The sequence below is a fragment of the Ciconia boyciana genome, chromosome 8 (genome assembly GCF_034638445.1).
Source record: "Ciconia boyciana chromosome 8, ASM3463844v1, whole genome shotgun sequence".
Lineage (NCBI taxonomy): Eukaryota > Metazoa > Chordata > Aves > Ciconiiformes > Ciconiidae > Ciconia > Ciconia boyciana.
In genome coordinates, this window is record NC_132941.1 from 20,203,373 (window position 1) to 20,230,595 (window position 27,223).

Genomic DNA, 27,223 nt, shown 5'->3' on the forward strand with positions numbered 1-27,223 from the left:
GGGGGCTTCCGGCGCGCCGTGACGCGAATCGGTGCTGCCGCCCGTGAGTGGGCGCCGGGCGGGGCGGCGCTTCGCTCCCTGCCTGCTTTCCTCCCTCCCTCCCTCCCGCGGTCGCCCCCTCCTGCTGCGGCGGCGAGCCCGAAGCCGAGGGAAGATGGCGAAGACCTACGACTACCTGTTCAAGCTGCTGCTGATCGGGGACTCGGGCGTGGGCAAGACCTGCTTGCTCTTCCGCTTCAGCGAGGACGCCTTCAACACCACCTTCATCTCCACCATCGGTGAGGGGCCGCGGCCGGCCGCCGCCGCCGCCATCCCGGGGGCGACAGGGGTCCCGGCCGGGGCCCTCCCGCCGGGAGGGGAGCCGCCGGCCGGGAGGGAGGAACGGAGGGGCGCCGCCCGTCTCGCCGCCCGGGGCTGGGGCCGCGCTCGGCGGCCTGTGCGTTGCCGCTGCGCGGGAGTGGGCGGGAGCCCCGCGGCCGTTATGGGCCCCGCCGCCGCCGTGCCCCGGCCGCCGCGGGGGCAACGGGAGCCCAGCCCGCCCGCGCTCGGGGGCGTCGCTCCCGCCGTCCCCGTGGAGGCGGCGGGGGGCCCGTCGGGGGCCCCGGTGCGGGCAGGTTGCGCGGGGGAAGGGTTTGTCCCCGGCGCGGAGGGCCGGAGGGCGGCTCAGTGGCGCGGCCCCTGCCCGGGACCCGCAGGATGCGAGCTGGTCCTCCAGCGGCCCCCGCGCCTCCCTGTGCCTCGGCGACAGCAACAGTTGGCTCGGCCTCGGCTGTGCGCAGCCTTTGGGCCGCTCGCCTGTTGTTTCTGCTGGTAGTGGAAATGATGTTTCTGTAGGGCTGTCTAGGCAATGGCCTGTACAGGACTGCATCAGTAACGAGTCCTACGCAAAATCCAGAACGTTGCACTGGTGGAGTTACAGGATGATCTTTCTGTCCGTTTTTCTTGCACTTTCATTATTGGTCGCTTCATGTTTAGACGTAAATTTTCAGAAAGTGGAAGAGGGCTTGGACTGCTTAAGCTCCCTGTGGCTCCTGCTAAGCTGCTAGTGACAGTGACTAAAGCGCTCTCGGCAGGTAGTTTAACTCTATTCTTTTCTCAACTCTTCTAAATGTGTGTGCGTATTCATATACATGCAGCTCACGTCTTTGAGATTTGGAGTAGTTCTGTTCAAGCTCCTTAGTCGACTAGAGTTAGAAGCTCCTTAGTGACTAGAGGAACCTCTTTGATAAAAGTTGAGTTTGGTTATAAATTTGGTGGTGAAAAAGGGGTTTCTAAAGCTCGACTAACCTCTTTTAATGACAATGAGATGTGATATATCAAAACACACTGCTGTGGCTTATATTTCTGTAAGATTTAGTCTTGAAATACTTTCTGCTGAACTAAACATAAGCAAAATTTTCAAGTTCTTCACTGAGATGTTGCTGAATTGAAATCTCAGTCTGACAAGACTTGAGATTTATGGTTAGCTACTTGTAGTTGAGGTCACGTTTAAAATAAAATTAAGTACATTGTTCTTGGTATGAAGGGGTAAACTGCAGTGGAGGTTGCTAGTATTTAGGAGGGCAAAACTAATGCTGGCTTTGAAAAATAACACTAAGAGAATGAGTAGACTCTTTATTGGAAGGAAATTGATCTAAAGATGTGGTGGAATAAAATGTGACTTGTTTTATGTTACCCAAATGCCATATCCTCTTCAGACGTTTTGTTGTGCTGAACTTGGTGCACAGGGAAGAAACAAATTTTTATTTAGGCAGATGAGATTGACTAAATGAGGTATGGATAGCATTTCTAACAGTTCAAGAACAGCTTTTCTGCATTTCAAAAAAATATTTCTGAATAATTAAAATGGCACATTCCTTTTCTCTCTGCAACCATTTTCAAAATGCTGTATCAGTAACACCAGGTAATCAAGGCCTGAGTAGCATGTTACCTAAAAATGTATTTTGCTGTATCTGTGGTAGAATAAAAGGCTTAATAAACATTAATAAATGCCGTATAGTTAAAAAAAAAATCCTACATTGGTACTGTGCTAAGTATAAAATCTCTCTCCATATTTTTAAAGAGATCGCTAACATAAATGGGTGTGTCTGTCTTCCAACCATTTTCGTGGTATTTCTTGAACTGCTTAGCCCCTTGATGTTTCTTTTTCTCACTGATTCACTTTGAAGTCTTGAGGATTGTGAATGTGATGCTGTTTTTTCTTACCTTATTCAGTAAATATAGAATTTGCTCTCATTTCCTTCCTTTATATTTGCTTTCACAAGGGTCTTATTTTCAACACTACTCAACTTGAAGAAACTTACTAATAATTGAGGCATACTTCTGATTCCATAGGTAGTCTTTGTGATTTCACAGTTATGTTTTCCTTCTTATAATTTTGTTTCTTCCAGTCCCTCTTATTTCTTAGCAAAGGAACTAAGAAAAACTAAGAACAGGAAAGTTGACAATGCAGGAAATAGTGAAACTGTTCATAAAGTGCTGATGTGTGCTTAAATAAAAATCCTTGGTTTTTTTTCAGTCTTCTTCATGTATTGCTTGTACTACTTTTAGGTCAATCATGTAGAGCTAATCTGTTCCTGAAGACGCGCTCTCTCTGTGAGCGCATGCTGGCTGCTCAATACTAGTCGGTTTTACAGTCATAACTAATACATCTGATGAGCTTAGGGGCATTCCACTTTTAACAATTGTGATTTTTTTTTTCCTTGACCGATAAAGCACAGTGAACCGTAGTGTGGAGGGAGATGCAGGGATGCAATGCTTTTCCCAAACAGGCCCCCCTGCCAGTTGAAGTTTTAAGGTCTCCAGATTCGCATTCCTAATTGAGTACACTGAGTCTTCCTGAAGTATAAGCTGCCAGGCTGTTTTGTTTATATGTTCTTCAAAAAGTGGATTCTGCAATATGATGGTACTTACTGTTACAATGTGTGTTCGATTCACAATTATTTTAGTTAGCACGCATGATATTATGTGCCCTTAGTGGTGCCCTAGTTCTCCTCTGGTCTGTGTCTCTGCTAACATGATCAGAGTTGGTTTAACTGTAGAAGTCTGAGAAGGCATATGCTTGAGATGTGTTGACGTCAAATTTTGTTGTTTAATCTTATGTATGTAAATGCTATTTGTGAGCGAGGTGAGTCACTTAGAGGTTTTTCTTAACTACATGGGATTAAACTTTTAACTGTTTTAACTTTTTTTTTCTTAGATTCTACATCCAGAAATTAAAGCAAATTTTGTTGCCATGACGAAAGGGCCCACATCATGTCTAAGCACCAAATATCTTTCTTATAATTTCCCACTCTTACTGTTGTTTAGTAGTTTAACCGGGATTAAACCACAACACTTCAGTTATCAGAGCAATGGAAGCACTTTCCAAAAGGAAAAAAAAGAAAGTAGGAGGGGGACATGGAAATATTGCTTTATTATAGAATTATAATAAAGGGTTTTACTTAAGGGTTTTACTTAGCCTCAATGTTCATATTATAGAAATGAGTCACTAATGAATTGTAGTTACTTTGTCATCTTGCATGATATACTTGTGTCGTACTTTGCAGATTCCCTTCTCTTCTGCTGTCATGCAAAACATGCCTGTAAGGCTACATCCTTGTAGGTTCCTTGGAGGTTTGCAAATAGTCCCTTGACTTTTCTCCTCAAGACTTTGGTCATGCTATAATGATGGCTGTCCTGATCCAGACAGTAAGATCTTCCAGCCTAGTGTCCTGTGGCCAACGGTTGCATAAGAAGTAGGATAAAAGTGCAGTGCATGTATATTTATAATTTATCAGACTTTTAAAATTCTTTTTTGGGTGACTCTTGGCACAAGAGTCTTTCTATCTTTGTTTTGACTACCTGGCGTGACTAATACCTTCAGCAAACTTTGCTACCCATTATGAGAAATGAACCAGCAGTCTTTCTCTCTGGTGATCCTTTTGGTTATTCTAAGTGATGTGTTTTCAATCTGTGAAAACACAGATTGGTCTTCAGCAACTTTAGGCAAGGCAGATCCTTGGCCTTCAGCAACTTTACGTTTTCTACATATGGCTCTGTAGCTCTGTTTGGAAAATTTCTGAAAGGGTTGACAAGTCATAATACTGCTGTGGTCCCTAGTGAGGATCAGCTTTTCACTGTTAGCATGGGATAGAAGTTTTTTTACAACGGGAATGTGTTATGTAAGGTTATGTTGTTTAGTTTGCTTCCTGGATGGAAACTTCTGCTTTTGCACAGTTCTACACAGAAAGTAAAATGCAGTTGAGTCAGCTCATTTTCACACTTTAACAGCTCCTAAAACAAAACTTATCTTGGAGTATCTCATGTGCATTTTGCTAGTAGTTTCAGTGCGGTGTACCAGAATAAGAAGCATTAATTTAGCAGTCTCTAAGTATCTTAACTTGCTGTTCAAGTAGTGCTGTCTGGTAAAACTGGATTGGGTTTATCATTCCAAATAATAAGGTTTATTCTTTGCATTCCTTTCAACTTTTTGTTTAAACTGGTTTCTATGACAGTAAAGTTATATCTTTTAGCTGATAGCATTTCTGACTTAGTACAAAGGCTTGCTGACTCTGAAACAAAATCTGTCGTATTTATTTTTTTAATCCAGGATGATATCAGCATTTGGCAGGAAGTTGCCCACATGAGATAGCACTGTATCTGAGAGTTGAAACAATTTGTTGATTTTACAGAAGTAACTTTTCCTTAGCCTACATCTTGCAACATAGGACACCACTCTGGCAATCAAGCACGTGTATGCTGACCTTTGAACGCTTTGATGAAAATCCTTTGACAAGCAAAATTATCAACTTCCCTTTTGCAGTGAAATTTCCATGTCTGTAATGTGTAATGGAAATTGTTTTAGCGTACTCAAGTCAAATTATGCCTCACTGAATATTTCTACTCTTCTTCCCCACGGTTACTTGTATGAGACAAAAAAAATTGGTTGTTGGTTTGTTGGTTTTTTTCCACCCTCCCATTAAGCTTCAGCATTCCCTATCCTAATTCAGTCAATTTCTTTTGGGCTTCTCCAGATGGTAGGAGCTGTAGAAGAAAACGCACATCAATGACAGATGAGCAAAAGGAGGGAAGAGTCAGGAAGGTGTTGTCAGTAGTACTTTATTAATGGTCGTTATAATAAACGAATTGTAAGACTTTGAAGTGACTGAGACTAGTTTAAGTGACTCAGGTGGCACCATTATTCATATCTACGGAACGGAAGTGCATGTTCAAAGTTTGTAGGATCTGGGACTTGGGTATCTCTTCAGTACAGTGTGAGAAGGAGGTCAAGGGTTTACATGGGAATGGGGCAGACAGCATTATGGAGGTAAATATGAAACTGGAAGAATTATTCTGTTTTCAAGGTATGTGGTCAGCAAGATGTTGTCCTGATGTTGATCAGAAAGCATTGTAGCTGGAGACATTGTAGGTTAAAAGCATTAGAGTTTGTGTGTCTTGTGACCTTAAATTTGATACTAACACCTAGCTGGTAACAAAAGACATCTTAGACTTTTGATTTTTCATCTGCTGATGAGATTGCATTACCCTATGGTATTCTGCAACAGGCCAGCAATGTAAGTTAAATTGTTTGGCTTTTATTAAAAATGCTGTTGTAGCTTTCTTGCTGCGTGTTACTCTGAAACAGCATGACAGAGGTCTAACTGTTTTATGCATATTGTTTTATGCCTATTCCTAATTGGCAGATGGAGGTCTGTCTTGGTTATGTGTTATCTGGTTATTTGAGTGACAGGAGGGCAGCTTAGTGCTGCTTTTGTGACTTGGTTTGAATGCAAAGTTAAGAACACAGACTAACGTTGAATGAATGTAGGAACAAATGTATTGATTGATTGTTACAGGCTTTGAGAGAGGTATTGAGGACACATAGCTTTTGTTTGGGAATTTTTTATTTACTTTTTTGGAAGGATTTCCTAGTCCTTCTGCAGTAGGGCATCCTTTTAGTAGAAATACATCTTGAACTGACTTATTTCAGAATTTAACTGAAATTCGTAATACATGATGAAGAATACATGCAGTATTTATGGTGATGCTTTATTTCATGTTTTGTGATAGAAAATAGGTGTGTGTTTGTAATTCAAAGGGTATTATATTGCTTTTTATCTTTAATTGGATGTTATGGTAGCTTAAGTGCCCAGTCCATCAAGCTGACTGTAGATATATAAAATAGATCTGATCCTTTTCTAGTGCAACTGAACTATGAATAATAGTAATTTCAATGGAGTTGCACTGTGTAAGACTCTTGTACAAGCAGAGTTGATCCAGAGGCTTTTAGTTGCTGGACTTGCAACTCAAAACTTAAGTCAGCAACTTCTTGTCCCAACAGGGGTTGCAGTGCGATGTAACTTAGTGCCTCTTACAGGGTTTTTGACCAATAATTGCATGTAATACCAGTTTATAGTAAGCTTTCCTCTTAAATGTAAGCTGTGACACTTTTGATTAGATTGTACGTAGTTTTAAGGGCAACTAAAGTACTGCATGTTTCAGAAGACTTCTCTTCTGCTAGGGAGAACAAACAGTTGACCAAGTTTAAGATGATCTGTATTAGTTTTCCTGCTGCTGTGCAGACTCCACCGCTTTGGGCAGCAGAGAACAAAACTGATGCTGAATGTCAGTGGCATTCTCTTATATGTATGGCAACATCTAAGAATGCGTAAAGCAGACTGGTCACTAATAGGAATCTGGCACCAAATCTGGAACTCAGGAAGAACAGGTTGAGTTTAAGAAATTGGGCAAAGCTAAAGGGGCTGCCAGCCAGGGAACACATACACTGCTTCTCCCTCCCTCCCTGCCTGCCCCCCCCTCCCCTCCCCCTCTGGCTTCTTTCATCTGCCAGAGAGAAATAGCTTTCCTTTACTGAAACAAAATATCTTGTCTGTATGGTGTGACTTCTGATGGGATTAAAGATGAAGTAAGATATCTGTGTCAACTGAAGCATGGAAGGAAGGAGGGAGATACAGTAAGTCAGAGTAACTGCTGGCTGGGAGAACTTCTCTGGCTTAGCAGAAGTGACTAGAGAGGAACACTTAAAATATGCAGTGCAGGAAGAGGAGATGAAGTGGCCATTGAAAGAACCTTGCATAATGTAGGAAAAGAAAACTGTTATGTGCCAGAAAGACAAGATTGGGCTTCGTTAATAAGTTACATGATTTTGCCTGTTAATTTAGGTAGTAAAAGTCTTTCAAAAAAGGCCTATTTCATCATTCACGTAAGAAGTTAAATAAAGCAGCCCTTCTTCCCTCATGTCCTTTGCTTCCCAAACAAAAAAACCCCCACATACTTACCCCCATGTAAAAACATGGGTTTAAAAAAGACTCTGATAAAAATGATGTTCCCAAAGTCTGTTGACTGCCCTGCTGTCTTTAAAAATAACTTCAGTAACTTTAAACCTTCTGCTTTGACTTTTGGCCTGATTTTGCTGCCTCACTAGGTACTTCACACAGTTGTTTCTAAAACACGACCGTATCTCAGACTCTAACTGAAATTCCTAGATTAGATGATTTATCTTAACAAAGATAATTCTTACTGGATGAGACAATTTGGTCTTCATAGATAACCAAGATCCTTTTGGCCAGAGTATCAGTTACAAAGGTAAGAACTGTCTTGCTACCATTGTTGACGTGTGCTTTTTTTTTTTTTTGCATTTTTATCTCTGTTTATGTTGCTGGTAATACCCATATTCTATGTGCTTTTCCTTCCAGTTTTAGCAGGTTTGTGCCCTTTGAAGTCTCATCTGTTTAATGAGTGGGGTGTTCCTGCATTCCTATAAAACTTTCAAAAATTTTATCACTGCCCATCTTTTTTAATCACTTCTATCTTTATAGTGGTCATGTGTAATTTATACCTGCTCTGTCTGACATTATCCAATTCAACTTTTGTTTTCCTCTGCCTCTGACCCTATCTTGATATCCCTGAATCTCTCAAGGAGGTGCTTGGCAGTCCAAGTTGTTGGGCTATAGCAGTGTTTAACTGTGCATGCTAACTGTTCCCATCAAGTCTTCCATACCTGTCTTAAATCTGCAGCTGACAGGATATGAATGCAGTACCTATGTTAGGTACTGCTGGAATAGAAGATACGAAGTGCATTATCTGTACATGCAAGGGTTTTTTATCTCTAAGTAATCAATGACTTACCAATTCTTCCTTTGCTTTGTGAATTCTGGGACACTCTGTATGCTTGCTTTTCATGTAGCAGCTCTTCTGCTGTAAACAGACAATGGTATGGCCCCCAAAAGTCTTTATTTCTTCACTCTGAATAACCAGTTCAGTATAGACATCCAGATCAAGTGGGAGCCCTAAAACTTTAAGAGGCTTTTTTAAAAAGAAGTGACATCTCCATTTGTCACTGGACAGTCATATAGGTTCATCTGGACCAAAAATTACTGAACAAAACCAAACCTAACCTTTTTGGCCTGTTCTCATCATCGCAACTGAAGCATAGTATATGAATAGTGAACAATGAACTTTAAAACATGGTGGCAAGGTAGTATTGGTTACGTAGGTTTTTTTTTAATAAGGCATTTTTTCACCCTTTTGGATGCTTGAGATTCTAACTTTTGGATGAAATGAGCTTTTTTTTCTTCTTTTTTCTGACAGCAATATTCACTTAGTTATTTTGGTTAAAGACAGCATTTTCTATGTTTTCTACATCTACAAACATATATGATTTACAGGCAGGGGATCCAGGATCATGTTTTCCTGTTCTGGGGGGGTTCCACTTCCAATTTTTGTTGGTCTTACCTATTAAGTTAAATGATGCTTTTGATAAGGACTAATCACATGTCATCTCATATTAAGCACTGGGCTTCTGAAAGAATAATCAAATATTTTTATTCCTAAGCCACCTTCTAAATGGGAAAATCTGGTGTTCTTACCCATTAAAACATATGGCAAAGTTTTTTTGGTGTGTTGTTTTTTTTTTTTCTTGCGCAGTAGAAAGCCATATGCTGCACATCCTAGAGACCTGAGGGAAAGAAAAGCTTCAAAGTAGATGACAGATGCACAAATCTCCCATTGCTGCATTACAGGTTGAGTGAGTACGGGGCTGGGTCCTTGGGAGATTGCTGCAGCTGTTTCTGTTCCATACCTACCCATAGCTGGAGTGTGAAATGCAGAGCAATTCCTGTACTAGCACAGAGCTGCAGCTGGTCAGGTGATATCCTGGTGTAGGATCCACACTGGAGCTGCTTGCAAGCTACCTGTGGGCCACCTCTTGCTCTGTATTAACTAACTAGGGCTTTAATGATTGGTTCAACGGGGTCTGTGGTCTGCTACTCAAAGGAGGAGAGCTGTGACTGTGTGTACCTGTTTTCTAAGTTACGCCATCAGTTGTCTTTACAGATGATGGTAAGCTGAATTATGGAACTCACCCAGATGAAAACTAACCTGATCAAAAGAAAAAAGGATTTGGTCATGACTCTTCAGTGGCAGCACCCACGCTAGTTTCAGCTAGCTGTGAAACTGTAGCCTCAACTCAAGCCTGTTGGCCGATTTTAACATTTGCTGCTCACCAGTTGCACATTGGCTTGAAAGGAATATGTTCTCAAAGCCTCTGAGTTAGTGCATTCCTCTTAGAGACAGTCAGTCTATAAATAATCCTTAAAATAAACAAACTTTGCTGTCTGTATCAGTAGTGCAATTTTAATCTATTTCAGAATTGTTTTAGATGAAACTGAGTTACCACCAAGTGTAGCTTATTTTACATTCAAAATAGAATGAGAGGTAGACATAGGTTAATTTCTGTGCACTTTCATAGAGCTGTAGTACCTAGGCTGTAAACTCTACAAAACATTCTGCAGGGACCCAGCCCTTTTAAAGTTGGGCTGTTGTGACAGGTGGTAATTTTACTCATGTCAAACAGTAATAAGTTTCTACTATTGTGTTGTTTTATAGTCTTTAAATTTGGATTGATTTTGGTGTTTAAAATAATGCAATTCAAAGGCTGTTCAAAGCAACCTGTAAATTCTGAATTCAAAACGCTGAAAAGAATTTCACTTTGCAGGATCTTCTAGTGTTCACACTGAAGCACTGCAGTGCACAGTTGTGGTGGCAGAACTCATAGGAGCACTGTTATGAACAAGTGGCTGAAGAGCACTGGATTCAAATCTTAGTGTGATAATCAGATTACACTATAGATTATTTAGCTGTCAAAAACCTGAATGTTTCAAAGTGTAGTTTGGTCTAATTCTGATGATTATAAGTTGTATTCTGAATCCCTTGTTCTCTTTTAAATAGAAAGTAGTTTATCTTAAGAAAGGAAGCTTAGAGTGGTAGCTGTACTGTAGCTGAGGAGACACGCTGAAGGAAGTGGCAGTTTGCTTAACGTTATGAGTGTTGATCTGATCTTGGTAGTAACTTTCAAGGTCTTATGAGCAGGAAACTGCCTTAAGTTATATATACGCATGGCACCCGCATTTTTTATTGCCTTACCTACTTTAGCCATTTGTATGTATTTATTTTGCCGGTGTAGTGTGTTTAAACTTTAAGAACCTTACTGTATTAATATCTTTCAAGGTGCAAAACACTGCTCTGTGTATCATTGTGTAGGGCACCAGTATTAGATTCTTTGTATGGATGAATAGTAAGATGAAGAAAGGCCAGCTAATCTGAAGGAGCCTATTCAGCCCACTCTGAATTTAGTAGAGTTTTGTGGATTCCTACGGGCTGTCCAGAAGGAATAGAATACAGCTTTGTCCCTTTAAGTTGTGAAAGGGTGAATAAAATTGGTTACACTTGTGTGTAATTCTAAAATAAATTTATCTTACAACTTTTAAAAATTGTTGACCTTCACCCTGGTGTGTTGCTTCATGTTAATCTGCTGTATTTTTGAATGGTCGCAATAAAAGACTACTGTGTCTTTAATTTACATAGTGATACAAGACATTGCTGAGATAATCTGAAAAATGCCTTGCAGATGTTATTAGGGACTAAAGCCAAACGTTCAAGTTCAAAATGGTTAGACTTTGTTCTTTTGCATGAAGCTGTGTGACACTGGTGTGTTGCAAGTGTTCCCCACCCTGCCTTTTACACTGATCTTCTTTCCTACTGGGGCATTTCTTACATTTACTGAAATCCTTCAAGAAAGATCTAATATAAAAGCAAATTTCTGAGGCTTAATTTATCTACCTTTATAGATTGAGACAGTATGCTGATGTAGCGCAAGAAACTATTCCCTTAAAAACACCATTAAAAATAGTTGTGTATTTAATCCAAACCCTGCAATACCTACTGCTGAGCACAAAAAAAATAGTAATCCCAGGGTAAGCTTGTGGGGAAAATCTATGGGAACAAATTGATGTCCCTCAGCTGTTGGATGCGTATGGAAAAGAACAAGTTTCTGGAAGAGTCTTGTCCTATAGGTCTGTCCGTGCTTGGAATCTGCATGGAAGATGTTGAAACTCTTCAGCTCTGTTCACGTGTATCCACACAAAACTCGTGTGTGTGACCAGTGCTGATATCTGCATGTCTGTCATCCTGTGGTGAGCAAGGTGTGTAAATGAGCGCTTCAGTGTCCTTCAGTACCGATTGCTTACAGCACTTCAAAGTATAATGAAAAGCAAATGCACTGGCAGCAGTTGATTCTGAAACACGTACTGCTGCAGTATCTTGGAGATGACAGGCTTGTGACAGCTCTCTCAAATTGAAACCCATCCTTGGGAGAATCAGCAGAACAATACCAGCTCTTAACAGCTATGCTACAGAAGTACTACTGCTTACTAGTTCTGATGTTCATCTATGCAACTTAGTCACTTGCTGTTCACAAGAATCAAAGCCTATCGGGAGAAGTATTTTCCAAGTAATTCTCTCCCAGAATTCAACAAACTGAAGGTGAAGCATATTAATTTTCAGTTGCATTAATTTTCAGAAGCATATTAATTTCAGCCTCTTCTGACTTCCTTTTTTTGAAGGCAGGTTACAAATCTACTTTTTCATTTCTAAGTTGCTTTTAATTCAGCCTTAGCTCCGAGTGACTGCAGGAAAATGTTTTCCATTCCTTTTGTATATCTTGAAGACTCATGTGTTGTGTCTTGTGGTAAAGAAGTTGCAAAATTTTCTCCCTCTCCAGCTCTGCCTATTGAAAAATATCAAACCCCCCACAACCCCACGTACAAACATAGTAGGATAGGAAGGACCAATGCTGTGAAGTTGGAGCAAGCCCACCTTGAAGGTTGATGCATAAATTCCAGTTGTTCTGATGCTGATTCACTCAAAAGGGTAACGAGACTTTGTATCTTGACTCCTTTCCCCGTCTTGTAATGAACTCCTTTTTATTGTGATTTATGTCCAATGGTGATAAGTGGTACAAAGTTTCTGTTTATCAGGGAATCCCACTGGAAAAATATTTTATTTCCATTTAATTTTACTTCTTCCATTCTTACTTCAAAAGAGTAAGGCAAGATTTAGATAGGTAGGAAAATAACTTCGAGGGTGGGGTTTTTATTATGTGCAGGTCATGCAAAACAGATCTCTTAATTTTTAGTTTGATAAACAAGATCTGATACTGTGGTGCATCTTTTGATATATGAGTCTAAAATGAGACTCTTTCTAGCAAGCAGATCAGGTATTAATTTTTTCAAGCTTCTTTGCCAATTTTTGGTGCTTAATCACTTTTAAAAATTCCTTTGGCTTGTATATTTTAAAAACAAACAAAAACCAACTAAACCATTTAAAATGCTAGTACATTGAGTACTGATTTTTTTTTTTTAGTAAAGTATTGCTTTGGCAGAGATGGAGAAATAACCTACTGTGGTAGATATACATGCTAGTGTACTCTATCAGAGATTGACATTTATTTGCACCCTGAAAAGGGTTTATTTCCTGGCTGATTTCTTGCTACAGCTGCACCAGAAAAATGTTATTAAATATACAGACTCTATGAACTTAGTGGAACGGGAAACCTGTTAAATCTACTTGAGTTAAAATCAATAGGAATTGTCATCTGATCATACAGCTTTCTCACATGTAAGGTCCAGCTGCTGCAAAGTAATGTTGAGTCACATGAAAATTTAACTTAAAATACTGGTTAACTGTGTAATACAGGTAAATATTAAGAATTCTAATATTTGCTTGCCAGTAGCTACTAAGTGATTTTTTTTTTTTTACATTAATTTGTATGTGTTTCTTTTCTGTCTGTGTTCACTACTTTTATTATTCCAGAACATAGCCCTTCCAGTATCCGGTACCTTCTTGCTAAGCAGACTGAAGACCAGAGAAACCTTTACCTTCAGGAAGTATTTGCTGGTATTGTTGTAACAGTTTACTTGCTCCAGCCAGAATACTTTGGTTTGTTTTCTTTGTTTTCTTTGTACTGTAGCATTTTCTGCAACAGAAATTTTGTTTAAAAGAAGAAACAAGACAATCTGTAAGTCCAAACAGTGGTACTGTGAAGGGAAAAGTTGTAGTGGAGACCTAGCTGAAACTGATTCTGTAGCGCTGAAAAACCTGAAATACTAGCTCTGATGATGAAATCACGGATGAGGGGAGAACAAAAGAGTAACAGTGATGCCTTGAGAGTAAGCTACTGTTCTAAAAACTAAAGTAGCAAAATGAACTGTTTCAGCATCTCTGCTCAGTTTGTCCTTACATTCCTGTAAGAATTGTGTCAGACTAGTTTTGTTAAGGTTCATAGAAAACCATTGGTACTAAAGCTGGAAAAGGAACCTCTCAATATGTACTGCTGGGCGGTCCTGTATATTTAGTATTGTAATGCAGCTCTTCGGAGCATTTCCCAATGTCCCTTTAAAACGCTTGCATTACAGCTTAATTATGGGTAAAATCTGCCTAGGTAGGCTGAAATACGAAGGAACGTGTAACTAGGGAGCGGAGTGGTGCAAGAAGAAGTAGTAGTAGTAGTGGCAGAAGAGTTTTCAGTGTATGAGATGAACATGACTTCTTGGCATAAACCAAAAGAAGCCTAGGTGAGGCCAGTCTCCCTGGCCTCTGATATTTGGCTACGTGGTATTGGACAATGGTATACCCTGGCTGGTGAATTTTATTAGTTTTACTTAGCGATATAAGGTAAATATGGCAACATGCGGTGCTCATGGTTTTTGTGTAAGTCTTTGTGTGGCACTAATGACACTGACTTTTTCTTAGTGTGCAAATTTCTCTGCTCAGAGTATTCTTTGACAGAATTTTTTTGGAAGCTATGGGAGAAAATACCCTCAGTAAAGCAAGGAGAGAGGATGCATCCCTGGCCTATAGTTAGCAAGGATCTGAAAAGGATTTTGACGAACAATAAGCCCTCAGCTACTTTAACCCCATGCTGCAAGGGAAATGCAAGCAATTACAGTCCTAACCAATGCACAGTTTGGGTCTCAACTTGGACTTGCAGACTGCAAGTTTGTGATTCCTGCAACACATGCTCTTGTATCTGTATCTGGTATGTACTGACTTGCTAAGTGGACACCAGTGTGTCAGACTTCTGTGTGGCAACTCCACTTTAGCAGTTAAAAATAATTATCCTGTTAGCCTTCACATTCTAAGAATTAGTCTGAGTCTGTGTTTTCTGAAAGCTTCTAAAACTTAACTTCTGATGGACTTCCAAATGTTTCTAGGCTTTCTCTCCCTACTGGAGAGAACAGCATTGCACATTGCATTTTAAAACTGTGAAAGCTGTGTGATCCTTTGCAATCAAACTTTCCAATTCGCAAATGACTCTTCTTTATTAGACCTGAGTATCTTTTCAAACTTTTGTATCACAGTGTGTGACTGTGTAAAATAAGAATTCATTGATAAAGGAAACTTTCTGTCAATAATTACTTTTGAAATGCTATAGTCATTGGAGTGTTTTACATGGCATAATTTAAATTTAGCTGTAATCAAAATGTTGCTCGTACTTAGCCATGCAAGTGTACTTGGCAGGAAGTGGTAGCACATGTCACCAGGCTTGCTCTACGAATGTTTGCAGCTCACCACTTCCTGTTACTGAAGTGAAAGAACAAAAGAAACACCAGTTTCTAGTTTATTTTAGCCTCTAAAAAGTTGCAGTTGCATTTGTTAAACTTTATAGTATCATAATAGAAGTATTTATGGCCTTCCCCTTTATGTTCTTCTTTTAGCTTTGAAATTCATCTTTATTTGAGAATTTTGGTGGAGTTCCTACTAGAAATCTTAAGTTCCGAGAAGATATTTTTTGTGCAGATCCTGAGTTTTTGAAGTGATCAAAGGAATGGTTGTATAAATCATTTTGGTGCTGCGAGGGAAATGACCGACCACAAGAAATCAGTCTGTGCAAGGCATGGATTGGTGCACGTAGATATCTAACTGCAGTCTAAGCTTGCTTTCTCAGAAAACCATCCCTACAGGAGTCTTTCACTGTTTATGCTGATGTGTCTTAGCTTCAGGAGTTGACAGTATGTACACAATTATCTTTAAACCGCAGTAGTCTCTGAATCTAGTTTTCCCGATAGTTCTTACACTTAATTCTAAGACTTCAGGCCTAGACACAAAGGAGCTTTTAAAACTGATTTAGTTTGCTGTTGTCTATGATACAATACACTTTCCAGAAAAATCTGTATTTGTGCTTTATAACCTTTGAGGCCAGAAGAAAATCTCTTCAGAGCAAGGGTCATTTGTTTTCAGACCTGAATACAATTACCTGTGATTTCAGCAGGCACTGCACCTAGTTAGAAGAAAACTCTTTACAACAATGGAGACACAAAATCCTATCAAATGTGAAATGGAAACACTTGCCAAATGTCTGTTACATAGAGTAAGGATTTTTTTAAAGTACACATCATTCTTATTTCATTTTTAGAAGAATGCAAATTAATGAAAGTATCTTTTTGCCTGTAAATCTATTAGTGAATCTTGGGAAATTGCAGTTGTAGCAGTAGTCATAGCATTTTAAATTAATGCAATTAATTTCATATGCTGTTAAAAGTGCTGATGTGGTATTTCTGTTCATAATTTGTATTCTAACTAATGAGCTAAACTACATATCCATAGCACATCAAGATTAAGTGGCTGAAACTTGGTATTTTCAGTATATTAAAATATTAATATCTCATGCGAGAAGAATGAAAGTCAAATAGTTAATGAATGTCCATATTTCATATTCAAATGCTACTTAGTATATTAAAAAATCCCGTAGCTTCCTGTTTAAGTGATGGATGAATTCTTAAAGCTAGAAACAGCATTTTCCCAATTAAGATACTCTTGATAATTGTCACTTAAATTACATCTGAGGAAGGAAGAAATTAAAGAAATAAAATAACCTACCCCCCCTCCCCAATCTTTTACAAACTATGACTAAATATGAAGTAACTATTTAAGATTCATTGAAGAAAAAATGGGCCATTAGTTTCAAAACAGATTAATTGGGGGGTACATGGGGGTGGCTGTCCCAGGATTCAAAAATCTGGCAGTCACGTAGCAGGACTTGAGCAGTCTCCATTTGAGCTATGTTATAGTATAGGTTTAGAGACGCGAAAGTTAAAATAGTCCAGGGTAAAGGCTAGTCTGTTTGGAAATCTTGGCTTTGATTCATGGATCCATTTGATCCCTCTAAACCTTAAAAGACATTATCAAGCCCTTCTGAATTAATTACATTTTTTTTCACCTGTGTCTTAAAATCTGTCTTCAAAATCAATCTCGGAACTGATGGGTACTATGTGGAAGTATAAGGGGGGGGAAGGAGAGAAGCGTTTTCTTGATACCTTTTGGAGCTTCCTAGAAAATCTAAGTTACTCCTAAACTGGTGTTCTTGAAAAAGTCCCATGTGTGATCTACTACAGCCACCTTCGGTAACTATCTGTATAGCTTTTATCTCCTGTGATGCTTTACCATTTACTGTGATGTCTGATTAGATTGCATTAAACATCAGTTTTCAAAAGTGGATGCCAGTTTTGAAAAAGAACTAAGGGGTCATAGTATGTATTTTTTCCTCAGAGCCAGCAGAGATTCTAGGGAATTGACTTGCACTGCAGGGGCTAGTCAAAAGTTGAGAAAAATATACGTTCAAACTAGTGACCTTATCAGTGTAAAATGGAAGAATTTTGAGATTAAATCTTCCTCTTGTAATCTTGACTAACTCTAGCAGTGAGTTTGAGTTTGGTCTATTTTCATTGTGCAGAATATTTTTATTTGGTCTGTTTTCATTGTGCAGCTGAAAACCTTTGTGCATCCTCAGCACTTCCTAGTGTTTGGAAGAAATGACAACTTCAGAGTAATTCTTTTTGCCTAAGTTTTGTCAAAAGCAAACTGAATGCTTCCTTTTCATTTATTGCAAAACTTAAGAGTATCTCTTTCTCTGGCAGGAATCGACTTTAAGATCAGAACAATAGAATTAGATGGAAAGAAAATCAAGCTACAAATATGGTAAGTATTCCAAAGTAATTTAAGTTTTCAGTGAGTATTGAATTAATCTTTGAGCAGGAATACTTCGTAGCTTTTGAGCCTGGGTGTACCAGAAGTTTCATACCTTTTATTCATTGGCTGTCCATAAGGTTTATGCTTTCTTCTAGCTTGCTCTTGGAGTGGTTCTGCTTCAGTAGCACAGGAAATAGCCTGTTCACATGTGAACGTTACAGCAACTTCCCATCTTATCAAAAGCTGTCCTCTTAAAGGCACTTTCAGCTATTCCGTGTGGAAGAGAAGTATTAACTCCATAGCTGTAAACTAAAATATGCAACCTAATAAAATGTAATCTCCACTGATACTTTGACACCTAGTTGTACTCGCAGAGGCACAGGTGAGTGATAATGCTCCCATTCCTTGCATGGTGGGTTAGTAGAGACTGAGCCTCCTGATAGCAGCAGATGAGTATTTTTGGAGTAGCACTATTACACATGCCAAACTCTTTAAATGGTACTGGTAAATGTAGGGCTCTTGCTGATTTGTCAAGTTCTAGAAAAGATAGTTGTGATACTTGCATGCAAGCAAGAATTCTTGTGGCTAAGGAAGTGAAGTGCCAGAAGTGGTTGGTACAAATTTTCTCTCTGTAATGGAAGTCAAAAAGCTGGTTTTTGTCAGGCCTTTGGGGTTTAGCTCCCCCTAGGTGTGACTAGTAGCCAAACACTTTGGTCCTCTTGTTCACTCACAGACAGATACTGCTTTGAAGTCATCTAGGATAAAATATCAGCACACTAAGGTATAGTGGCTGATTTTAATAGCTAACTGTATGTGAAAATGCACTATCCTAAAATATTTTTCTGCTGCATGTTTTAATTTTTGTTTAATGCAGGACTTGGATGCATCAGAGCTGCCTTTTTTAGTTATTCTAGGGAAGGCTGTATAGTGCTGAGTTTTATTGCTTGCATGAAAATTTAGATGCTTTTGTGCCATATCTATGGTGCTGCTATAACACGGATGTAAGTAGGATAGCTTGGGAGCGAGGAAGATGTTGAGGGCTGAATAAACTTATGCAAACAGCTTCTAAATGGTATTTTTTCTTAATGAGTGAGTATCAACACATTGTTACTCTGTTTAAAAAGACATCTCTAAGTACAGAAAGGTGTAAAGATCACCTCCAACAAATACTTGTTTTCACTGAATTTTAGGGATACAGCAGGCCAAGAGAGATTTCGCACAATCACAACAGCTTACTACAGAGGAGCCATGGTGAGTGCTCTCACTTCAAAAAAATTAGGCACAACTAGTGTAACTCGTTTGCTGTTCTTAAGGTTATATCATATAAGTCTTCAACTGGAGGACTGGATAATTGTTGCTTGGGATGTGGGGAATAAAGTTTGTGGTTTGGTTGGGTTTGTTTTGTTTTGAGGGTTTTTTTGTTTTTCATTTTTTAAACCTGCTGGTACTTTGTCTAGTCCTGGTTCTGTGATGAAACTTCAAGCCCTATTGTCTTTTTTAATATCATTAAAATTTCTGCAGATTATATAATAATCTAAGTTGCCAAGCTTTAATCAGACAAGTTTTTTTTAATGCAATCAACCCCTTTAAACATTTGAAATGTTTGAAAAATAGGTAATGAGTGATTTTAATATTGAAAGTGTATTTCACTGAATTGCTTTTCCTTCAGCCAGTAGAGAATGCAGAATCTGGGCTAGAAATACAATCACCTACAAAAGCTACTGTTACTTTTTCTTCCATTAAGAATGACTTGAAGTCAAATAACTGACTTAGAGCCTGCACTCTTTGTGGTGCAACTGCTTGTAATGGTTCTTAATGCTATGATTTGAGATATTTTATGTTCGGACACTGCTAATTTCAACTTGCTGATTACTAGCTATGCTGCCACTATATGTTCTTATCACTTTGTATGAACAGATCCGTTCCATTCATAGGCTGGCTGTGGGTCCAAATAACTCCACTGTTAACAGAGTACAGATGGGGAGAAATAGTAATGGTTGTGGCTCTGTGTTTGAGCTTTCTAGTACTTAAAAAGGTTTTGGCAGTGACATGGTCTTCTCCCCACCTCCCAGTCCATGGCCAAGGACTTTTCTTTGTCCTACGAGGAATGATTGGAAAGGCAATAAGGAATGGAGGTGAACCTGGCAATCCGTCCTTAATGCAGCTGTCGTGTGGTTTCCCATGTTTTGATAATTTTTGAGAGCCCACGCTAGTATACGTACATAACTGTCTGAAAGAGCTAAAGCTTCTCGGAGAGCACCTAGTGTTAGCTTTGCTGTATCTACTGGCCCCAGCAGATTGGATCTTACAGGTTTGTCATCTTTGACTGCTTAAAGCTGCTGCTTCTAAGCTTGACTTTAACAATAGTGTCCTCGTTGCTGTTGTAGTAGAATTTCTAAACTTTTCCTGACTATAGGCTAATAATTTAAAACTTCATACAGGTGGTGTGTTTGACCTCTAGCAGTGGCAAAAGATGTTAAATAGTAATATTTGGGGTAAATTCTCAGCAATGGCATAATGCTTTGAGAAGGAATTATAGGAGCATAAGTTGTTTGTTGAATTTCTTGCAAGTATAATCAAAACAACAGTGTACATCAAAAGTCAACCAATAGTGCTAGCTCATCTAACTAGATTTGCTTAATTTTATTTAGGGAATTATGCTGGTGTATGATATCACAAATGAAAAATCTTTTGACAACATAAAAAACTGGATAAGAAACATAGAGGAGGTAGGTGCTTCAGAAAGTACGTCTTACTCGTTCCATCTTATGATTTCCCTGGGACAAATAATAATCAAGTAATTACTCACTTTCATTATAGTAGCCAACATATATGGACAAGTTAGACTGTGCAGTGAATGCAACAGTGGTTATTAATGGGGAGAATATTATCTTGTTAATCTAGGGATAGAAGGTAGAAAACAAGTTTAAAAAGTAAGCATAAACTATTTAAAAACTGCTCTTACTATATGATTTTTATTGTTCTTTTTTTATTTTGGGTATGTCTAAGGAATGGGAAGGAGCAAGATCTTAGGCTGTCTACCTTTCACTGAGATTATGACAGATCTGTCTAATTTCAGTTGTTACTGTGTTGTGTGTTTGTCTGATTAGAGATTTTTGACCTTTTCGTTTGGTCTTGGGTAAGCTTCCTTCCTGCCAGCTTATTGTAAATTATTTAATGGGACATGCTGTCAAGTAGGGATAGGTCATTATGAAGTTAGAGGAGAAGCCTTAATTTTAGTGAAGCTGTAGTTAGGTAACAGAATCTTACTGGTTTTGTTCCTTAAACATAAAATCCATGGGCTTTTCTTTAGTATTGTTCTTTGACTCTTAAGCAAAATTCCTGTATTAGTGACCAATTTGATCCAATAGTGACTGGGCTAGAAAAGTTCTCTTGTTGAAGTTCTCTTGCTGAAGTGATTATTACTTAAAAAGTCTTTTATTAATAATCTATTTTAAAAATGCAAATGTATCGCATAATGATACTCCAACCAAATACCCCAGATGTCCATGTACCACTTTGAAGTAAAGTGTGTACCATTACATTTCCACAATAGCCAAATGCCTGTGCATGTGTGCAACCTGGTACAGAGCTCATGGTACTGTATTTGATCTGTAGTAATACTCAGGCAAATTTAATCTACGAGTATTTATTCTGACCTATTTTAATATTTAAATATTAAATTGCCTATTTCAAAAGTCAGTCTCTTTCTCAGTAATGCATTCACATTAGATAACTTTTTAAAAATAAAATATTAATTTGTGGATGAGTTTGACACATAAGTTTCTTTTAAATAATGATGCACTTTGTTTCTGAGAGATTGCTTTTTCTTCTTTCAGCATGCCTCTTCAGATGTAGAAAGAATGATACTGGGTAACAAATGTGATATGAATGAAAAAAGACAAGTTTCAAAAGAAAAAGGGGAGAAGGTAAGCTTTGGTGACTCACCTTATTTAGAAGCCTACTTTTCTTAGGATTTTGGCTGCTGGATATTTGGTATGTTTTAGGCTTATGAGAGATAACGGGCCTCAAACCTCTTGTTTCAGAAACTTTTATATATTATAGGATGCCAGGTTTGGGTCTTTTGTTTTTAAATAGCACTTGACTATCTTCAGCATTGAATAAACTTAATGGTACTATTGTTTTGAAGGGAAGATCCTGTAAAGAATGTTGACCTTTGCTATAGCATGAAGTATTCTAAGTCTTGGGATAAAGCTTTGTATATAGTTTGATCATGTTGTACTCAATTCACCATGGTGGTTACTTACTCTTGTCATAAGTACTGTTATTAAAGCGTAAGTAATTAGTTGTTCTGCAGAACAAACAAGCAAGTAAGAATACTATATAATCTATCATGTACACAGCTAAAGTAGTGTAGTTGCTAGTAACACAACTTATGGGAAGATTGTATGTAGTTATCTGGTCCCTAAATCCATATCAGTGAAGATTCTATCTTAATGTTCTTTTAGGTCCTAAATAAATCTTTTTGTGAGCAATTAATCTCTTTGTTGGTTTTGAATTTACATGAGAGTATGGCCTGTTCTAATATTTTGTCTAACTGTCCAGTAACTTTAATGTTTTTGCAAGAGAAAAGCAGAAATGAAGCTTGTTTGGTTTTGTTTTTAAAGCTTGCTGTGCACCATATAGCATCTATTCTGTTATGAACGTATGTGAAACATTCCTTTAACAAAGGAACTTCAAAAACACTGAAGAACTTTAATCTCTCTTCCAGTTAGCGATTGATTATGGAATCAAATTTTTGGAGACAAGTGCAAAATCCAGCATAAATGTGGAAGAGGTAAGAGATGGGTGTTACGCTCATGTGTGTTTCTTGAACTACTACTGTGGAGGCATGTTTCATGATCTACTGGGCTTTCTGATCTGCGACCTGAAGTCCCAGCTGTGCTCCTGGATCACCAATCTTGTTATATTTAGAGAGCTACTGTAAAATCCAGCAATTCTTGTTTTCTGAGTAATGTCTGGAATTGTTTTTTAAATGGATGTTAACAGAGTGGTTTACTATTATTGTAGCAAACAGTTGCTTTAGACTTCTGTGCCTTGCTACTTAAATTGCAAGTGCTTTTGGACGGGAATAGGTGTAATTTTAGAACAATGCTTTGTGCAGGAAATTGGATTCAAGATTCTTTACTTTCAGAATAGCATGCTACTGTGTCAAGGAGCCTTCAGGTTATTACTAAATATGTGCTATGCAGCTGAGACTGAAGATTTGTATGTTAACCTGGAACATCAGCATAGACTGTCATAAGCTGATGCTAGAGGAGGAATAACGCTTATAATACTGTCTACAGACTTGCAATCTGTTTTCCTGCAAATAAATTTTGTGCTAAAAACACAAGATCCCTATTTATGAGAGCATAAGGAAATAGAATCGGAAGGAAGAGCGGCTGAAATTCAGTGTATCTTAGCATGAATCACTCTTGTCATCTCAGGGAGGGTGGGGGAAGGATCTTAACTCTATGAAAAGCATGGACAAGAAAATAATATGATATCAAAAGGCAGTTACATTAAGATTCATTCATTCAGATGAGGCAGACTTGTTTTAAATGTTGTTCCTGTACCTAATAATCTAAAAGCCTGTCCATGTGTATTGATGGGATACCTATTAAAAGTCCTCCAAACACGTACTTAATTCAGATCATGCAGCTAACAAATTAACTAGAAACTAAAGAGGTTGTTACTTTAAAATAACATGACTGATGCTGTGCCAGCCAAGTGTTTTTTTCTGATTGCAGGATGATGGTTATGCAGTATAGTTAGAACGGATTTATTTGCATTGTGCTGCATCTGGAATAGTGCTTGACCTGATTTTCACAGTGTCGTTATGATTCTTACAGTAGACAATGGAAGTGTGAAAATTAGCAGCTAATACCAATGGTGGATAGCAATAGTCTCCTAATAAAAAGTACCTATCTTCTTCATTAGTTTCTCCAGATGGTTGACTTGCTCTTTCATGATGTCCCCTGCAATTTCATTTTAACTCCTGTAGGTCACTAAATGTACAACATTAGTTTGTGCTTACTCCAAACGACTTGGCTATCTGGATGTTTTTTTTAAATTGTCACATGAATAGTTAAGAAAGCATTAAAAAATGCAGCTGGTATAGGCATTCAGCGAGTAACGATTTAGTCTTCTTTCCACCAAATGCTTAACTTGTGGGAAATGACACAATTGTGATATTCTTGTGATTAGAAGTGAATTAATTCATTTTATTTGTTGTGATTTACTGGCATTAAATGAGTGTCTGTCTTTGTATATATTCTGAACACAATGAAAGGGGAAATATTTAGTTTTTTACATTCTGGAACTGTCCTTGGATTGTTGATATCTCCAGATAGCTTAAAATCTTGCTTGTCCCTGCTTCTGGGGAATTGCAGAATTTTTCTGCTACAGAAGTTTCTTTGCTCCTTCATACATCGAAGTCTGAGATGCTGAGATTTGCGACAGGAAACATAACGTTATAGATAGCGCAGGAGCAAAACTTTTGGAGGACAGAAAGCAAGCTAACATTAATGTGAATTCCCAGGCATGCCATCCTTAAACTTCTCTGTGGGTTTCTAGTTGCAATGCACGGTACGGTTTGGCAAAAAAAAAAAAAAGTATTAGTGTATGCAGCCTTCTCTTCAGCAGAATTTTTTTTTTTTTTTTTTTTTTTTGCCCAAGAGGTGTGCGATGGGAAAGTCTGTTCACTTGCTTCAAAGATTGGAGGGATGGAGACTAAAAGAAAATATTTTTTTCTTCTAAAGCATGCTTATTGCAGTTTTAAGTAAACAGCTATTGTACATAGAGTGCCTTGCAACCTGGAAGTGCTAGCAGTGGGCTACAGAATGCCGTATTGTTAATGTGTCTGGCTACTCCAAATCTATCTTGTCTTTAATGTGTCTTTGTGACTAACTTTTTTTTTTTTTCCCCTGCTCCTCACCAGGCATTTTTCACACTTGCACGGGACATTATGACAAAGCTCAACAGAAAAATGGTTTGTATTTCTAGTTGGCATACAAAGTAGATACATTGAAATGACTGCTATAATAATTGGCTGAGTAGTAGCCCTACCAAAAATGTTGTGGGGATTACGGTGGATGCTAGATCAAATTTGAGAAAACAGTGCTTTATCACACTTTATTACACATCAGTGTGTAATTGTTCTTTATTTTGCGTGAACATTAACATTGGGCACCCTGAAACTGATGTGTTCTTTCGAAATGTAACAGTGTGATCCTTGCTTTATTACATGTCAAATTACGTGGTCGCTCCTCCAGCTAATACTTGAGATCTGGATTGTTTGATAAATGTTTCTTTTTAAAATAGGCAGTTTTATAGAGTGATTAACAGAGTCTGGATAATTGAGGAGCTCAAGTTGCAACAAACCTCTTCTCTGGTTATTGCTTTGCAAGGCGGGGAAGTAGGGGGGGAACTAGGAAAGCTAGACTTAATTTTTCTGCATTTTATGATGTTGGTGCTCTTTTCTCTTTCAGAATGACAACAGTTCATCAGGGGCAGGTGGGCCAGTAAAAATAACAGAAAATCGATCTAAGAAGAGCAGCTTCTTTCGATGCACGCTACTTTGATGAACTTCTAATGATAGACTGCAGCACACTTAGAACCTTTTCTGCTTCTTTGAAAGCACAGGGTCACAAAGCCTCAGAAATAATACCACCAAGCTGCTGCTGAGAGCTCCATTGAACGTAGACTGCGATACACAAAATACCAAGTGGATTTTGCTCACTAAGCCTATTGACCTGTCAGGCTCTTCTTTCTCAGATATGGAAGCTATGAAGTGGAGACACAAATGCAAGAGTTAACTTGTTTTCCTTTTTTACTTTCTGTTTTATTGCCTGTTGCAAAAGCTGCTATGTTTCTTTTAACTTTGCACATCCATATTGGCCTCTTACTGCCTGTTACAGCACAATCTTACATTTGTATTTGCACAGTTTGACTTGTAAGTAAGATTCTTAACAGATTTGTGCAGGTCTGTCTTTCTCTTTTTAAACCAATTTATTTTCAAGCAGAAGAGCCAGGGGAAAAATTAAGTCTCACTTCCATTATTTTCTATACTGTATACTTGTGGCCATGACTGCAGTATGGATGTTGACACTCTAGTGATGAGAATTACTGTAACAACTGGCATTTAACAATTTGTATTGGTTTTGTCTCTTAGATGCACAAATCTGTTCATGCAGAAGCTATGGCTTCTATTCTGAATGTAGTATGTTGCTTTTCTTTCTTTATCAGACTTAGCAAAGTTGTGTTCTGAATTGCCAGTCACTGTCTGATTCACAGATGCACCTTTCAGTTAGTTGAATAAACACACTGTCTTTCCTCACTTCCCTTTGTTAGCTCAAACTGTCTGCACCTTTTTTTGTTTCTGCTGAGGAAGTACACTCTCGAGTTGAAATTATCGTCACAAATTGGCCTCATCACTATCGCTTAAGTAGCTTGTGGAAGCTGAATGCATGAGTTTTGAGTATTTGAGTAACCTCTTTGTGGATTCATTTGTTCAGAAATGACTGCTTCTAAAGGTGACATCCATTTCTACTGTAATTCTAAGGATAGTTCGTTAATGTCTGTAAGCATTGACCCTTGACAACAGAGGTGTCCAAAAACTAGCTTCCTGTGCAGTTGCTAAAGTTTATCAAGTTCTGGCACTGAGGAAATGGTCACATTAGGGCTATAATGTACTATTAGTTACGCAGTTAATACTGAATGTGTGAAGCCCTCTCTGGTCTGCTCAAGCAGTTAAGTTATTTTTTCATCAAAAACTGGTACAGTGACCTAGACTGTTAGAAGCAGAGTTGAAACGTAGTTGCCTTTTTTACTCAACCGAGCATTGTATAACCTAGTCTTTGTTCTACTACTTTTTTATTGTCTTCTGAAAAATTTCCTCAATGAGCAATTAAAACAGGTGCTTTAGTTCTGTTGATGTGCCAAACTTGGACCATTGTAAGCTTTAACTACAAGTTTGTGTCCAGCATGTTTGTTATTAGGGGATAGGTGCATTCTGTCATTGTCAAAGTTAACGTCTGACATGCTTGCTTTTGCTTCACTACATTGTCTAGAATTGTAAACAGTGAGTTGGTTGTTACCACAGATAACCGCTTCATTTTGTGGTGTCAGGTACTGAATTTGTCATCTCTGGGTCTGTTGTAAATATTTTGAAAGTGAATGGGCCAATAGCATTAGATTTAAAGACTTGATTTTAAAAGATTTAACATTAGTAGCTGGTTCCATAAAGTTTTAAGTGGTTATTAACCTGTCCCCACATGTAGTTTAATAGAAATAGTTATTGTAACTAATGGTGAATCTCATAAACTGCTGTTGCTGCACTAAAACAGAAAAGTCTTCATGGCAACAAGGTTTAGTCAAAAAACAAAGCAACCCTAACTGCTCTGTTGTCTACCCTTGATGTTTTTCTCGGGCAGGCTAAAGCAGTTATGTTTTCTGTATGGTTAAAAAAAGTGCTTCTATACAGAAAGTGTTGTGACACCAATTATGAATGTTGTTTATTTTCAGTAATTTACCTCTGACTTATTTGGTGTCGTAATACTTTGATTTTTATCTCAGGGGTTGTCTGCAAACCAAAACTGACATGTTCTGTGTTTGGCACCGTTTACAGAATGCTTTGTATTGTTTTTCCTGTCTTCGCTGTGTGGTTAAATGTTCATTCAATATTAGTCTCCATGAACTTCCCTTTGAAAGAGCCTGTAAGTAGTAGAGTCTATGAAGTGCTTCTTGAAGCAGCAGCGAATTGGGGTATCTGCTCTGTAGGGGGGGGGGGGGGGGAGGGGGGGGAGAAAAAAAAACTTGCTATTTTCTTACATTTAGCTGTGCTAAACTGTACATAAATGTGAGGTAAGACCATAGGAAATTCACTTTATGCATGATAGAATAATGCAGTAAA

General features: G+C 38.4%; 2 protein-coding genes across 6 annotated transcripts in view; both read left to right on the top strand.

Annotated features, from left to right (window-relative positions):
- LACTB (lactamase beta) overlaps positions 1 to 18,553 on the top strand; it is a 44,175-nt gene extending 25,622 nt beyond the window's left edge. Inside the window, exons 7-10 of one of the 2 annotated variants that reach the window (XR_012043984.1) lie at positions 12,062 to 12,210; positions 15,057 to 15,350; positions 17,256 to 17,316; positions 18,498 to 18,553. The gene's annotated coding sequence lies outside the window, so the exon portion shown is untranslated. Of the gene's footprint in view, positions 1 to 12,061; positions 12,211 to 13,152; positions 13,237 to 15,056; positions 15,351 to 17,255; positions 17,317 to 18,497 lie in introns of those variants that run through there. The other variant, XR_012043985.1, reaches the window with a different exon arrangement.
- Positions 34 to 27,223, top strand: part of RAB8B (RAB8B, member RAS oncogene family) — a 31,542-nt gene continuing 4,352 nt past the window's right edge. For 3 of the 4 annotated variants that reach the window (XM_072871459.1, XM_072871458.1, XM_072871461.1), the window contains exons 1-8: positions 34 to 278; positions 17,256 to 17,316; positions 18,498 to 18,558; positions 19,959 to 20,036; positions 21,147 to 21,236; positions 22,040 to 22,105; positions 24,251 to 24,301; positions 24,801 to 24,825. In XM_072871459.1, the coding sequence (XP_072727560.1) occupies positions 155 to 278; positions 17,256 to 17,316; positions 18,498 to 18,558; positions 19,959 to 20,036; positions 21,147 to 21,236; positions 22,040 to 22,105; positions 24,251 to 24,301; positions 24,801 to 24,825 (556 nt within the window). In that variant the 5' untranslated portion in view covers positions 34 to 154. Of the gene's footprint in view, positions 279 to 17,255; positions 17,317 to 18,497; positions 18,559 to 19,958; positions 20,037 to 21,146; positions 21,237 to 22,039; positions 22,106 to 24,250; positions 24,302 to 24,800; positions 27,087 to 27,223 lie in introns of those variants that run through there. The other variant, XM_072871457.1, reaches the window with a different exon arrangement.